This window comes from Silurus aristotelis, assembly GCF_946808225.1.
Source record: "Silurus aristotelis genome assembly, chromosome: 21".
Lineage (NCBI taxonomy): Eukaryota > Metazoa > Chordata > Actinopteri > Siluriformes > Siluridae > Silurus > Silurus aristotelis.
The window spans coordinates 10,177,476-10,193,469 of record NC_139594.1 but is presented as its reverse complement, the minus strand read 5'-3'; the positions used below and the strand labels follow the sequence as shown (position 1 = coordinate 10,193,469).

The 15,994-nt window shown below is 38.1% G+C and overlaps 1 protein-coding gene across 1 annotated transcript in view; it reads left to right on the top strand.

The window, feature by feature from the left end:
- The window catches only part of LOC310716621 (adenylyl cyclase-associated protein 2-like), a 37,154-nt gene extending 21,164 nt beyond the window's left edge, over positions 1-15,990 (top strand). The window contains exons 10-18 of the mRNA XM_083523904.1: positions 4,437-4,580; positions 5,805-5,890; positions 7,940-8,045; positions 13,495-13,666; positions 13,859-14,025; positions 14,398-14,521; positions 14,660-14,742; positions 15,558-15,701; positions 15,816-15,990. Coding sequence (XP_083380030.1) covers positions 4,437-4,580; positions 5,805-5,890; positions 7,940-8,045; positions 13,495-13,666; positions 13,859-14,025; positions 14,398-14,521; positions 14,660-14,742; positions 15,558-15,701; positions 15,816-15,899 — 1,110 coding nt within the window. The 3' untranslated portion in view covers positions 15,900-15,990. The remainder of the gene's footprint in view (positions 1-4,436; positions 4,581-5,804; positions 5,891-7,939; positions 8,046-13,494; positions 13,667-13,858; positions 14,026-14,397; positions 14,522-14,659; positions 14,743-15,557; positions 15,702-15,815) is intronic.
- Positions 15,991-15,994: the final 4 nt, after the last annotated feature.

Sequence of the window (15,994 nt, the reverse complement as noted above, 5' to 3'; positions counted from 1 at the left end):
AGACTCGGGGAACATCTGGCCTTTTGTACATAGCAGGTAAATTGATTAATATATTAGTTTAACTTAAATTATTGACCTAGACATAGTGCAGAATCTTAAATATCCAAGATATTGAACGTTTCTTTTCTTTAAAAATCGTGTACATTTTAAACTGTTTATTTCCCATTTTAAATTCCCATTTTAAATTCAGTTTTTAATGTGGTTTTAGACATCCTGACCTTATGATAGTTTGAGTGTGTTTTAAAGTGTTGTAACATTACTGTGTTTTGAAACAATCACTTAATTTAATGTGGGGGCTAAGAAGAGTTCATCGTGGAACAGTGGGTATCATATCTGCCCCACATCTCCACAGATTTTCTGATGTTCTCCCCTATGGCTGTACAGGTTTTATCCAAACGCATGCATACACATCTTATGTGTAAATTATCATGAATCTGTGTATACTGCAGGCATATACTCTGATCCACTGCGGCCCTGTCTAGGATTAGGTGGTGTCTAAGATGTGGGGTTGATCTGTATCAGTTCCTCTGGGGCTTCAAATTGACTCTGAAAAATATTTTTCCATGTATATTACCACACTACCGCAAGCTCTACCTCTCAACAAAAGTGTGTATTCCACGAATAGAAAGCTGAGACACCAGCTGAAATCAATCAGTAATTAGAAAGCAGTCCTGCCCCATGTCGGTGCAAATTAATATCAGCTGGTTCAGTCCCAACTATATAATAGGTGTCCCATTACCAATATTGACACACGAGGAAACATCACATGATGAGTAAAAGCAAAGAGCTCACTTAAGACCTTTGCAGACTTATTGTTGCAAAACATACTGATTGGTGTTGGTTACAGAAGGATTTCTAAACTTCTAAATGTTCCAGTGAGCACTGTTGGGGCCATAATCCGGACATGGAAAGAACATCATTTCACCATAACCGGCCATGACCAGGTGCTTCTTGCAAGATGTCTGACAGAAGAGTAAAATTTTAGAAGAGTTGTCCAAGAGCCAAGAACCACTTGTGGAGAGCTTCAGAAAGACCTGGATTTAGCAGGTACATTTGTTTTAAAGAAAACAATAAGTAATGCACCCAACATTTGGACAAACCTGTGAAATACTGGGAGAATAAAGTCTTGTCAGATGTGACCAAAATTGAACTCTTGTTCACACTATGTTTGGAGGACAAATGGCACTGAACATCTCCACAAAAACAGCATACCAATAGAGAAGTTTGGAGGTGGGAACATCATGGTGTGAGGCTGTTTTTCAGCATACGGTACTGGCAAACTTTGAAGGATATTTGAAGGAAGGATGAATGGAAAAATGTACTGAGACATTCTTGATAAAAATCTGCTGCCATCTACCAGGATGATGAAGACGAAACGAGCGTGGACATTTCAGCAAGACAATGATCCCAAACACATAGCCAAGGAAACTCTCAATTGGTTTCAGAGAACGAAAATTAAAGCTGCTAAAATGGCCCAGCCAATCACCTGACTTGAATCCAATTGAAAATCTATAGAAAGAACTTAAGATCAGCGTTCATAGAAGAGGCCTATGGAACCTACAGGTTTTGAAGAATGTTTGTGTAGAAGAATGGGCCAAAATCACACCTGAGCAATGCATGCAACAAGTTTCTCCATACAGGAGGCGTCATGAAGCCGTCATTACCAACAAAGGCTTTTGTACGAAGTATTAAATAAATTTCAGTAAGCGTATTCAGTACTTTTTCCCTGTCATTTCACATTATTACACAGCTTAATTTATGTACATTTATGGTTTGATATCTTTGTATGAGTAAATTTCATGGGCTGTTCCAACATTTGGTAAAAACTGTCAGTAGCACCTTAAGAATAAATGTACTTTAAAAAATGGTGACCTGTATAATACTTATTTTACCAGCTCTCTCTCTCTCTTTCTGTGTGTGTGTGTGTGTGTGTGTGTGTGTGTGTGTGTGTGTGTGTGTGTGTACAGTGTATGTGTGTATATATATGTATATGTGTTGTTAACGAGGTATTTGTTAGTTTTGAAAGTAGCTCGGTGGTAGCATTAAATAGCATCTATTTAATTTAGCCGGATTGAAAAATGGCGACACACACAGCATGTTTTTTTTCAGTAATAATACATTTGGCTATTGACCAGCTACTAATTTTGGAAAGCAAGTAGCCAGTCACAGGGGAGCTACAAAGATGATTTTAAACTATGATTCCCACAAACCTGAATGGAAAAAAATACTCTGAATTTGATGTGCCCAAAAAACACTTGGGAGTGAACTGTGCTCCGTAGAATACCCAAATCCGCATACGTCCACTATGTGTGTGATATATTTCTGTTTTATATTTTTTACTGCCCTAGTCGATACATTTAAATAGTATCTCTTCAACCACATGCGCGCACACACACACACACACACACACACACACACAGTCTTGTGTTCAAATCATGCTAACATTGTAATTCCCCCCCCCCCCCCTCTCTCTCTGTGTTTGTGTGTGGGGCTGAGGTTGCATTCTGTGGCTTTTTATGGTCATGTTCTATATTTGAGCTGCTGTGTGTCCGTGGCCTTGGTCAAGTGACGGGCCTGTCAGTGGATGCTGAAGAGTGTTTGTATGGGCCACATTTTAGCGAGCACAGCTGTTACTCTTTATAATTCCCTCACAGGCTTCCTAATGGAACTGATATGATCTCAAGCCCCCTCAGTCAAGGAGTTAATTTTAAGTTAACATCAAGGTCATTTGTGTTGTTAAAGAGAAGGTGTTTGTAGAAGATAGTCAATATTGTTTTTTTTTTCTTTTTACTACCTGCAATAGACAAAGCATTTCTGGAAAATGATTCTTGAAAAATGATCATTTTTCTATAAAAGCCCACTGTTTGGAAGACCTGAAGAACAGTGACTTTTATTTTTATTTTATTTTTTAAAGAATGATAGAAAGAATGACATTTGATTTTAAAGTGATACTGCAGATCATTTTAAATTATATGGAATATAATCTTAATTTTATCACATATTATGGTAGCTACAAACATTCCTTTCATCACTTTCTTTTTCTTTCTCTCTTGAAGTGGATAATGGAAAAGTAATAGTAGTCTATGTTCCTAAGATGTGTAAAAGCTCTTCTGCAGCTTTAAAGACCAAGATTCATACAGTTTTAAAAACGTCCGTTCTTGTTACTATAGGCTACATGGACTTGTTCATTTAGACACAATAGTGTGTCGGAAACATAAATAAAACAGTGTTGGAAACAGTGTTAATATAATGTATTCATCCAGAACTATTGTCATACACTAATAATCTACAGCCTCTGAGTGATCTAAATCAAGTGCAAAAAGTGGTGGTATGTGTAATACAAAAGTCCTAATTTAAATTATTATACAGGGAATAAACCAATCATAGTCATGCTGGCTGTTTATTCATTTTTCCCTTCTACTGAAATTGGTAGAAGAGGAAAAGTCCACACTGATGTAGCAACAGGAAAAGACGAATGGCTCAGGCTATGGATTTTTGCTTCCTTTTTTTTTTCCACACTTGGTTTCTTGAAGTTGCAGCTTTTCGATCTTTGATACTCTGAGAAGCTCCTGGTATTATTTGTATTCTTCATTTTGAATGTTTACATAGCTTCTACCGATTCTGATTTAATAACAAACGTAATGTCCTTGTAGAGTTTGAAAGGGCTCTCTCAATGTTCAGAAATGAGAGTCATGCACATGCTGTTTGGGGAAGAAACCCTGCTGCATGCTTTTATTTATCAGTATACGCCTTCACAAAACAACAGCTTAACCAATAGCTAATAGTAGTAACATACTGTAGTGTAGGGAAATATAGTACTGTATTTGTCTTTGGAAGCACCATTGTTGCATTTATTCATGCTTACGTATGTTGCAATATGTTTATTCACAAACAGTGTATACATTAAAAAAAGCCTAGAAAAATACTGCTTTTGTAAACTGAAGAAAAAAAAAGAAAAAACAACATTGTGAAATCCAGTTACCGTGTAGCTGTTAAGGTAAGATAAATGGATGGTTGATATAGCAACAACTCAAACACATGCAGCAATACACAATACAGCACATAGATATTAGACATTATAAAAGAAACATTGTGTTCTCGTCCTCTCTATTATGCTGAGGTGGACTTTAAACATTGGGGCTGTGCAAGGCCTTACAAGGCCATTGGGATCTCCCTATGCACAGCTGGAATGCTGGATATGAGGGAACTGCCGCTGTCTGGACGATACACTGGAAAAGCGCTCCCTCTCTTAGCTCATTCAGGATCTGTTCGATTCGCTTCATCATTCTTTGTTTGCTTTGGCAATGAAAGTGCAATGCTCCATAATGTTATTTAACTGTTCCAAATAGTGGCCAAATAGTTTTCATCATTTCTTCACATGCTTTTTTTTTTTTTATTTGTTTAAGAATTGTGTATGTGTGTTCTTCTTTAATCAGACAGAGCTGGCAGATCTGCTTAGACCCATTTCAGAGCAGATTGGGCAGATCCAGAATTTCAGAGAGAAAAACCGTGGCAGTCATCTGTTTAACCACCTGTCTGCTGTCAGTGAGAGCATTCCTGCCCTGGGATGGGTGGCAGTGGTGAGTGGCACTAGTATGTTCTGTGACACTATACACAAGCGTGTTAGATTTGAGTTGGGATTGTGTGTGAAAATAATCAATCTTACCACTTTGATATTAGGTTCTTGCTATTTTTCTACTAATCTAGTCATTTTTAATTCCTACTCATTAGCTGAATCTATCGAATTACACAACAATTAATAATCTGGAAGGGAAAAAAGTTGACCTACGCTATCAGTTAAATATTCCCACTCTGACTCTGGACAATTATTGTAACTCGCGTTTAATTCACCCCAGGCTGTCTCGAACGCATTAAACTTGCTACCACATCACACTGTTACTCTTGCAACATCATAAGACAGCGAAATGCACTTGGTGGAGAGCGCTAACGTTACACTTGGCATATAGCTCTGTAGCTCACAGATACCTTTGATTGCTTAGTGTTCTAAGCAGATTTAGCAAGAAAGGTTATATAGAATAAAAGAAAGGTTAGGCAATAAATCTCATTGAGATTATTATATCACAAATGAAAGTATATTTAAGCCTAGAGTTTTAGATTAGAGCTGTTCAAATTGGTATATTTTAAATTCTTTCTATATACTTTTCAACAATTCAAAAAAAAAAAAAAAAAGTTGTGCAGTTTTAGTCTGCATGGACTTTGGGGAGGATCATTAAAGATTTTTTTGCTGGAAGGATAATAAGAACTGTTCATCTGCAGCTTTAGAACTAGTCATGGCCTTGTCATCTCGCTCACATTTATTTTTCTTAGCCTTTTAAGGTTGCTGAATGACAAAAGAATGCATTATTTCCACATCCACTGCAGTGTTCAGTGTTCATGCAATGAAATGACAAGACTATTGATCAATATTTACAGTAGACTGAAATATCTGTGCGTGGCTTCTCTTCTGAGTATTTTATTTCACCTAATCCTTTTCACTGACTTACTGCACCGTGTATGATCTGGACTCTGTCAAGTCCATCTGTTGCTATACTACTCTCCCGAAAGATGTGTATATTAGCTAATCAAAACTTCTTATGTCCTCATGATATAGTTTACACTAGTCTGCAGCTGTGCCAGTGGTGTAAACCTTTTACACTTTTGCCTCATAAATGCCCTTCTGTGTCTGAGCTGGGACACTGATACTGATTACACATATTACTGATTCCTTTTTTCAGTGCTTAGTATTTACAGTACTAGATCTTTTAACAACTTTGAAGCACATAACAATGCTGTTATCTGTTAAGAATCAGAAACCAGGGCCCTACGTGAAGGAGATGAACGATGCCGCTATATTCTACACCAACAGAGTCCTGAAAGACTACAAAGACATGTAAGTTTTCACTGGATCATAACACATTATATTAGACACTATTTAATCCATTTAATAATAACATTATATACAAACATCAGCTTCAATATTTGAGTCACAATAAATCTGCACTTTATGTATAACAATTATAAATGCATTTTTGTATTTAAAAGTAATTTGCAGAGTGAAATAAAAGCATACTAATATGAAATGAAAGACTAGAAATAAACAAAGCCATAAATGTTGCACCCAAATATTTTTTGTGGCACTTGGAAAGGTTGGAAAGGTGTGGGGAAATTGGTGACTGGCTAGTAAATCCCCTTTCAAATGAATCCTACTGGTTTCTAATAACATACTGTGAATTGCTGTCTATGCATGATCTGATCATATTTTGCTAAAGATGATAGCAGTCTCACTGTTTTCTCTATGGATAGGATACCGTATCAAAGTACTGAGTCCTGTCCATTATCTGATAATGATCTGATACTGACATCACAGTAACCTAGCTTACTATCATCAATCTTCTGAGAAAATCATCCTCTAAGTTACTGTTACGCTGCTAATTTCTCTTATTACCTGGCCAGCATCAGCTGTGATACTGATGCTCAATGTCAATCTGAAGAATTTAACGTTACTAACATTTAACGAAGGGTTGGGGAAAGTGGTAGCTCAGTGATTAGGGCTCTGGGATTTCTGATAAGAAGGCCCAGGTATTGCCAAGCTGACACTTTTGGGGCCCCTGAGCAAGGCCCTTAATCCTCAGAGCTCCATGGGAGCTGTATCATGGCTGACTCTGAACTCTGACCCCAGTTTCCGAACATCTATGGGATACGCGAAGAAAACGTGCTGTAAAGTACATGTGACAAGTATAAAGCTTCTTTCTTTCTTTCTTTTTCTTTCTTTCTTTCTTTCTTTCTTTCTTTCTTTCTTTCTTTCTTTCTTTCTTTCTTTCTTTCTTTCTTTCTTTCTTACTTTCTAGAGACAATTTTATATGGTTAGTTAGAAAGATACAATCACAAGATTATTTTACTCAAGTACATGTTTTATTTCCATATTTTTTATATTTCCATTCTCTTAAAAAAAATAATCCAGTGTTTTACATATCTCGGATTTAGCCACATACAAAGGAAGTTTTTGTCTGCCCTCTTATTCATACATGAGCTCACATGATCCAGAGAGCATGGCTTCATTTTGCACTGACGCCTAATTATTTGAACTTAACCATTAAATATCTATAAAAATGATATAACTTGTTCAACAATTGGATGTATGTTGCAAAGTTTGCAGGATGCATTTATGAATTTCTTATTAAATATTAGACACCAAAACAGCACCATAAATGTCAGTCTGAGCTAAGCTGTATGACGCCTAACATACACTATATTGCCAAAAGTATTGAGTGACCTGGTCATAAGTATGGTATGTGATTTTTGAGCATTGCATTCCACATTTTGTCCCAATTTGCTCTTATAATTTATTCCACTCTTCTGGGAAGATGTTCCACTAGATTTTGGAGTGTGCTTATGGATATTTGTTTTCATCAGCCACAAGGGTGTTACGAAAGGCAGGTACTGTTGTAAGTGAGGAGGCCTTGGGTGCAGTCAGCATTCACATTCATCCCAAAGGTGTTCTGTAGGGATGAGATCAGAGCTCTATAGCAGGTCACTCAAGATCTTTCTCTTCAAAGCATTTAAACCGTATCTTTAAGGAGCTCACTTTGTGCACAGGGGCATTGCCATGCTGGAACAGGTTTGGGTTTCCAAGGTCAAGTGAATGCTAAATTTAATTATAGTGCATGTAAAGACGTCCTGTACAATTGAGTGCCTCCAGCTTTGTGGTAACAGTTTGGAAAATAACCACATATAACAGGAAAGGTCAGGTGTCCCAATACTTTTGGACATATAGTATATCTCAAATATAAAGATAGAATGAATAAAGATTGTAGGAAAGGATTCCCATTTAGTTGTAATTCCACGCTTCACCACTAGAGGCAGACATACAGTTTACCAAATGATCAATTCTAAACCTGATCTGAAGAGTAATATTGTGTATATATTGGTTCGGTTGTAGTGACCCTTGCCATGTGGACTGGGTTCGCTCTTACCTGAGTATCTGGACTGACCTGCAGGCTTTTATTAAACAACACCACACCACCGGACTCGTCTGGAGCAAGACAGTGAGTAGCAATTTCACACTGAAAACTTTCAGAAATATTTGAATGAACAAAAGGAAGGTCTCTTTACCCATTATTTTCAACAGTATGAAAATTAGAGGAACCATTACAAGAATCTGTCATAAATTGTTTTTCTTTTAGCATGGCGTTTTAAATGAGGATTAGTTTGAACACAGAAAATATTTTTTCCCATTTTTAGTCATGAAGGGACTGCTTTAGAGAGATGATCTGAGCTGTGATAGCCTCCTGGTTGTATGGAACTCTCCCCAAAAGATCTGACACATCTGGGAGTACTCCTTCCTAGGGGTTATTCCATTTCACCTCTCTTTCTCTTCCTATATTCTCATTTTAGTGTGTGCTCTGTACTTCAGTGTTTTTAGATAAAAGACCATTAGGTTGGATCCGGTTTTATTAGTTGTTCTGTTCATTCAGAGTTTGCCCTAAAAAGGCTGCAGGAAATTTTGAGCAGAGTCTGCTTCATTTTATGTTTACACTTGTGTTTATTTTACATTCTGTCTTAAATGGTCAGAAAGCTCAGAGCAAATAAATCTCCAGACATTACCGTTTACAACTGATATCTGCTGAACATATCATTCCAGAGGCACAAAATTTATATGTACAATAAAGAGACATGGTCTCCCTTTTTTCATATATATATATATATATATATATATATATATATATATATATATATATATATATATATATATATATATATATATATATATAGTGAGGAAAATAAGTATTTGAACACCCTGCTATTTTGCAAGTTCTCCCACTTAGAAATCATGGAGGGGTCTGAAATTGTCATCGTAGGTGCATGTCCACTATGAAAAAAAATCCAGAAATCACAATGTATGATTTTTTTTTAACTATTTATTTGTATGATACAGCTGCAAATAAGTATTTGAACACCTGAGAAAGTCAATGTTAATATTTGGTACAGTAGCCTTTGTTTGCAATTACAGAGGTCAAATGTTTCCTGTAGTTTTTCACCAGGTTTGCACACACTGCAGGAGGGATTTTGGCCCACTCCTCCACACAGATCTTCTCTAGATCAGTCAGGTTTCTGGCCTGTCGCTGAGAAACACGGAGTTTGAGCTCCCTCCAAAGATTCTCTATTGGGTTTAGGTCTGGAGACTGGCTAGGCCACGCCAGAACCTTGATATGCTTCTTACTGAGCCACTCCTTGGTTATCCTGGCTGTGTGCTTCGGGTCATTGTCATGTTGGAAGACCCAGCCTCGACCCATCTTCAATGCTCTAACTGAGGGAAGGAGGTTGATTCCCAAAATCTCGCAATACATGGCCCCGGTCATCCTCTCCTTAATACAGTGCAGTCGCCCTGTCCCATGTGCAGAAAAACACCCCCAAAGCATGATGCTACCACCCCCATCTTTCACAGTAGGGATGGTGTTCTTGGGATGGTACTCATCATTCTTCTTCCTCCAAACACTTTTAGTGGAATTATGACCCAAAAGTTCTATTTTGGTCTCATCTGACCACATGACTTTCTCCCATGACTCCTATGGATCATCCAAATGGTCATTGGCAAACTTAAGACGTGCCTGGACATGTGCTGGTTTAAGCAGGGGAACCTTCCGTGCCATGCATGATTTCAAACCATGACGTCTTAGTGTATTACCAACAGTAACCTTGGAAACGGTGGTCCCAGCTCTTTTCAGGTCATTGACCAGCTCCTCCCATGTAGTTCTGGGCTGATTTCTCACCTTCCTTAGGATCATTGAGACCCCACGAGGTGAGATCTTGCATGGAGTCCCAGTCCGAGGGAGATTGACAGTCATGTTTAGCTTCTTCCATTTTCTAATGATTGCTCCAACAGTGGACCTTTTTTCACCAAGCTGCTTGGCAATTTCACTGTAGCCCTTTCCAGCCTTGTGGAGGTGTACAATTTTGTCTCTAGTGTCTTTGGACAGCTCTTTGGTCTTGGCCATGTTAGTAGTTGGATTCTTACTGATTGTATGGGGTGGACAGGTGTCTTTATGCAGCTAACGACCTCAAACAGGTGCATCTAATTTAGGAAAATAAATGTAGTGTAGGTGGACATTTTAAAGGCAGACTAACAGGTCTTTGAGGGTCAGAATTCTAGCTGACAGACAGGTGTTCAAATACTTATTTGCAGCTGTATCATACAAATAAATAGTTTAAAAATCATATATTGTGATTTCTGGATACAGTCTCTCACAGTGGACATGCACCTACGATGACCATTTCAGACCCCCTCCATGATTTCTAAGTGGGAGAACTTCCAAAATAGCAGGGTGTTCAAATACTTATTTTCCTCACTGTGTGTGTGTGTGTGTGTGTGTGTGTGTGTGTGTGTGTGTGTGTGTGTGTGTGTGTGTGTGTGTATGTATATATGTCTGTGTATATATATATTTCTGTTTTTACTTTCCTAGTTTCTGGTTGGAAATGTTATATATGTGATTCATATATGTGATTTACTATTTTTGAATAGATGGGAAGCACGAGCTCTGCACAGAATATGCTAGAAGAATGTGGGGGTTTAGAAAGGTTTAGAAAATGTCATCTGACATCTAAATATATTGAGTTTTGGAATTGGCTGTATTGCCACATCTGTTTTTAAGAGACACCATGGTTCCTTTTGGCAGATTGGGCAACCATGCTACGGACGAAATGCCATCACGAGTGGTCAGTGGAGACGAATTTGTGGCACATGAAAACACCATGGATGAACAGCTATCCTTCTCAGCTGACTGAGTGCGATCAGATCCCCCGAGTCGAATGTTAATACCTGAGTCTGAACAGGGCCTTTTGAGTTTTTGTTCCTGTTTGTCATCTGTGATGAGATGATGTGAGGGTAGTGCTCATGTTTTAGGGGGGGGGGTTTAATAAGTGTGTGTTGTGGTTGGAAACTTGAGAACTTGCAGTAGCTGTGTGTGTCAGCTGTCTCTTGCTGTGAAGGGTTAGAGTGTGATGGAGTGTGTGCTGCAGACAGGTGGCTCTCAGAGTCTCTTTGAAAGGGTTTTACCAAAGAAATACATCCAACAAAAGCCCACTGTGTGTTTAGATCACCCACCTGTTCCCATACATACGCCTTGGGTAATTTAAACTCTCCTATCATATAATCAACACTTTACCACAATCATAATATAAACTGCCATCCTAATGTATGTTTGCAGGCTACAATGTGTGCACATAAACTCCCAGTCTCTTACCTGTACAGGTGGACCTTTTGACCTTGTTACATTTAAGTAAAAGTTTAAGTTGACCCTTTTGGCATCATAGGTTAAGGTTCAACCGGCGAACTCATTCTGAACCTGCAACTCGGCACAACTGTCTGGAGTGACGGCAGCGTGTGAGCTTGTTTATGTTGGAAAAGAAAAGACGTGTGTGTGTAGCAGTTGTTGGCGTGTAAGCGTTGAAGAGGGGATTGTGCGCAACTGTCAATGGCAGCTGTGCTGACACAGGAAAAAGGCTTAATTGTGCCTCATTGAACACAGTGACCAACTGCTTCACGTTCATCTGTTTGTACAGATTTGCTGTTTAAGCTACTGTCTATACATTTAATCCACAATGCATAATGTGCCAGATTTATTTTTCGAGGTTCCTGGTCTTCCGCTTTCATATACTAAAAACAAGGGAATATTGTTTCTCTTCAAAATAGGTTTCTCTGCTTATACTAAATTAAATGTTAGTGAGGATAAAGTCTCTAAAAAGTCTGAAAACAAGTATCTAAATCTATAGTATTAAATAAAGGAGATTAAAGTGTTCAGGTGTAGCATTATATAGCTGCTGTCAAACAGTACCAGTGTCCTGGGTTTGAGCCTGAGCTCAGGTGTGTGGGGTTCAATCAAGGTTTTATTCCAGATACTAAGTCAGATAATTTTTGTTGTACAGAAACAAATTGCGTTAATATGTTAACTCAGTTTATTCACATGGGACCAGTGTACACATTTGAATTATGTCAATTCAATGAACTTTTCAAAACAATTCTCCATTGATTTTCTTAACCTCCTTATGTTCGGGTTTTTAGTTTATTACATGCTTCATTCTCATTAGAGTTTAACGCAGAAAACAAGGGAATGTCTAAAGGCAACAGTTTAGTGTGTTGAGTCAATATTTCCTCTATTACAAAACATAAAAGCTGAAGCATTATTGAGTTCCTTTAAGTGTTCTAGACTTTCCAGATCTGTCTTGTATATGTGGTGTGTATCTATATGTAAAGTACATATTGGGATTTCCCAAGCTTTTTAAATATTAAAATGATGTACATTTACCGTACAGATTTTTACACTTCAGTTGCAATCTTCATCGATTTTTCCCCCCAGTATCTGACAGGGGCATCACATATTCACATGGAGCAAATTCCCATTTTGGTTTCCCATTTAAAGTGTATTCCCATACCAGTGTTCTTATCACTGACTCTGGCTCCACCACCTTCATGATCAGGATCGAAATGTCACGTTGACTCGACTTGATTTGCCTTGATAAAGTGGATACTGAAGATAAATGTATGTGTATCAAAGAAAAGTTTTTGCCTTTTGTCTCCCAAATGCACAAAACACATCAGACAGAGCTACAGAATGATACGATGACCCCAATACTAAAAATCTCTCCACAAAAAGGACTACTCACAATATAAAGATTTATAATAGAATTATAGATTTTTCCACTGTAAACAAATTGAAAATTACAAATGGACACAGAAACCAACATGTACTTGCTTGCATGTTTATTTATTACACCAGTATTTGAGCCAGGAGGGCTCCATAACTGTTGCTATTATTATTATTGTGACTCAAATTAATAAATATAGATAGATTGTAATAAATCGAAATAAACATATGATGCAAATTGAATATAACAATTTAACTATTTAAATATTTTTTAGTTTTAGCTACAGCAGTGATAGTAGTATTACTTGTGAATTATTGTAACAGTGCCTGGGCCTGAGTTTCACATTTAGGGCAGAGTTTCACATTTAGGGCAGAGTAACCGCCCAAAGTGCTGCTCTATACGCCACCTACAGGCACATCAACGTGTAGCAGTTTCACATTGTGTGCCAAAGCCTATTCTCTTCACCGCATGTTTTTACTGTTTATAGTTTGTCAAGTCGAAGCTATTTCTATAGCGCTTTTCACAACAGACATTGTCTCAAAGCAGCTTTACAGAAATCAACAGTTAAGGTGAACTGTGTATTTATCCCTGATGAGCAGCCATGGGGACTGTGACAAGGAAAAACTCCCTTAGATGTTATGAGGAAGAAACCTTGAGACGAACCAGACTCAAAAGGGGAACCCATCCTCATTTAAATGACTTCAAGAATCTGATAAGTTTAGAATCCATTACTAAGCTTTTAGGCATTTTTTTGTTAAGTACACAAGTTGCAGTATAAAATTCCTAGGAAAATCCAGTTCTGAAAATATTCACTTTAGTATTTCTCAGTAGCTAATTGCAGTGTTTTTACAGGGTCCTGTAGCTCCTTCGTCCATGTTTATATCTGAACCTACTGCTCCTTGCTCTCCACCTCCACCTCCACCTCCACCTCCATTCACAGACGAAGGTCCAAAACCTGACAACAGTGCTGTGCAGCGTTCAGCTCTGTTCGCCCAGCTCAACCAGGGAATGGCCATCACTAAAGGTGTGCAGGAGAGGACCTCATTTGTGTGTAAAGTTTGTGTCTACATACTTTTGCCAGCGTACACTGCCATTTATCTTACGTGATGCCGTTTATCTTACCTGATGATCTTTTCCTGAAAACTGCATTCCGAAATCTAGTAAACGAACGTTTTATAATAAAATGTTCCTTTGATGGAATTGTTTTGTCTTTTAGGATTGAAGCATGTGGGTGATGAGCAGAAAACCCACAAGAACACTAATCTTCGCTCTCAAGGTGGAACAAGCCAGGCTTCTCCTTTGAAAGCTTCCAGCTCATCTAATCCTATACCAGCTAAGAAAAGATCTCCAGTCCTGGAACTGGAGGGAAAGAAGTGGAGAGTGGCAAGTCCAGTTTGCTTTTTGGATTCCATAAAATGTGTAATGATGGACGCTGATTAGAGGTTGTGGAAGAGGTTTTTGTTGCCAGTTATTTAGACAATAATGGCTGTATGTTCTTTTCAGAGGACAGTACAAGCAGTACAAGTACAGCATTGGCTACTCTAAAATAAGTTTCATTTCTACAGTATCGTCTTTTATGAAAATACTAAAATGGTTGCCGAAATGTGAGGGGTGTACTCACTTCTGTACATGGTACCAATGCTCATTAATTAATATTTAATTTAGTCAATAATGTACTTAATTTGGAGCTTCTGGTGATAATTTCCAATTCTACTGTTGGTGATTTGATTGTGTTTGTGTGTGTCTGGCTTTCAGGAGCATCAGGAACAGGTGCATGATCTGGTAATAGAAGAAACAGAGCTGAAACAGGTGGTCTATGTCTTTAGCTGCAACAACTCCACACTCCAAATTAAAGGCAAAGTCAACTCCATTATAGTGGGTGAGTGAAGCCCTTTTACATTACTCTGTTCCACTTTACTCCCATTCAGTAACCCCAGCTCTCTGCATGTCGACCTGAATGCCTCATACTCCTGGTCTTTCAACTTTGATTTATCTCTGTGTGTGTGTGTGTGTGTAGACAACTGCAAGAAGCTTGGCCTTGTGTTTGAGAATGTGGTTGGCATTTTTGAAATCATCAACTCCAGAGACATCCAGCTCCAGGTCAGAATCCACCACTTTTATGTATCATTACTTAAAGTACTACAGCTAGTCTATACAGCTCGAAATGTTCTTTAATCATCTGGCTGCACATGCTTCATGGAGCCTTCACCTTCCCTGTGCAACATAGAAGAGCAGCCTGATGGATGGGAATTAAGTTTGACTACAGTAATAGTCAGATGTTTGGACACACCTTCTCCTTCAGGGGTTTTTCTTTATATTTTTTATTTTCAACATTGTACATTAATACTAAAGACATCCAAACTATGAAAGAACATTTATGGAATTATGTAGGAAACAAAAACCTGTTTAATAAGAATAAACCAGAATATGTTTTTGGATTCTGTAAATTGAAGCCATCTTTTTCTTTGCACACACTTGGCATTCTCACAGTCATCCTCACCTGGAATGGTTTTACAGTAATCTTCAGAAGTTCTCAGAGATTCCCCAAATCATCCCAAACCACCTCAACTGGATTAAGATGGGGTGATTGTGGAGACCAGGTCATCTAATGCAGGTTCTTTCATAGATAGATGTCTTCAGCATTATTGTACTAATACTAATAAAAAAAAAAAATAAAGACACTGATGGAGAAGGTGTGTCCAACTTTTTTACTGGTACTGTATGTTGGGGAGAACATTGGGGGGAAAATTATAAAATATTTGTGCCTTCCATTAAGGTTTATGTTTTGCAGTTTGTAAAAACACAATGGGAAGAAAACAAAGAAGTCTAGATGAAATTCTGAATATACTGTACATAGTCATATGGTGGCATTGGTAAAAAAAAAAAGTCTCAGAATGTGATGGTCTATCACCTAGGTGTTGGGAAAAGTGCCCACTATCTCTGTGAATAAGACAGAGGGATGCCACATCTACCTGAGTAAGGAGTCTCTCAACTGTGAGATTGTCAGTGCCAAGAGTTCAGAAATGAACATTCTGGTTCCTCAGGAAGATGACGATTATGTGAGTTAACACCTTTTATATTCACTTTCACTTGTTCGCTTCATTGGCATGTTTGAAATGAATCGGCTAAACAGCTTTTGAATAAAGTACCGGTTCTACTTTCTGTATTAACAGCGAGAGTTTCCTGTGCCGGAGCAGTTTAAGACCGTTTGGGACGGGTCCAAGCTGGTGACGGAGCCATCTGAGATTACTGGCTGATTCGACAGAGTTGTTTTCATTTCCACATCTCTGCTGGTAGCCTCATTAAATGTACCTCTCTCTGCACTCTCAGTACAAGCTTTTAGACACATTTG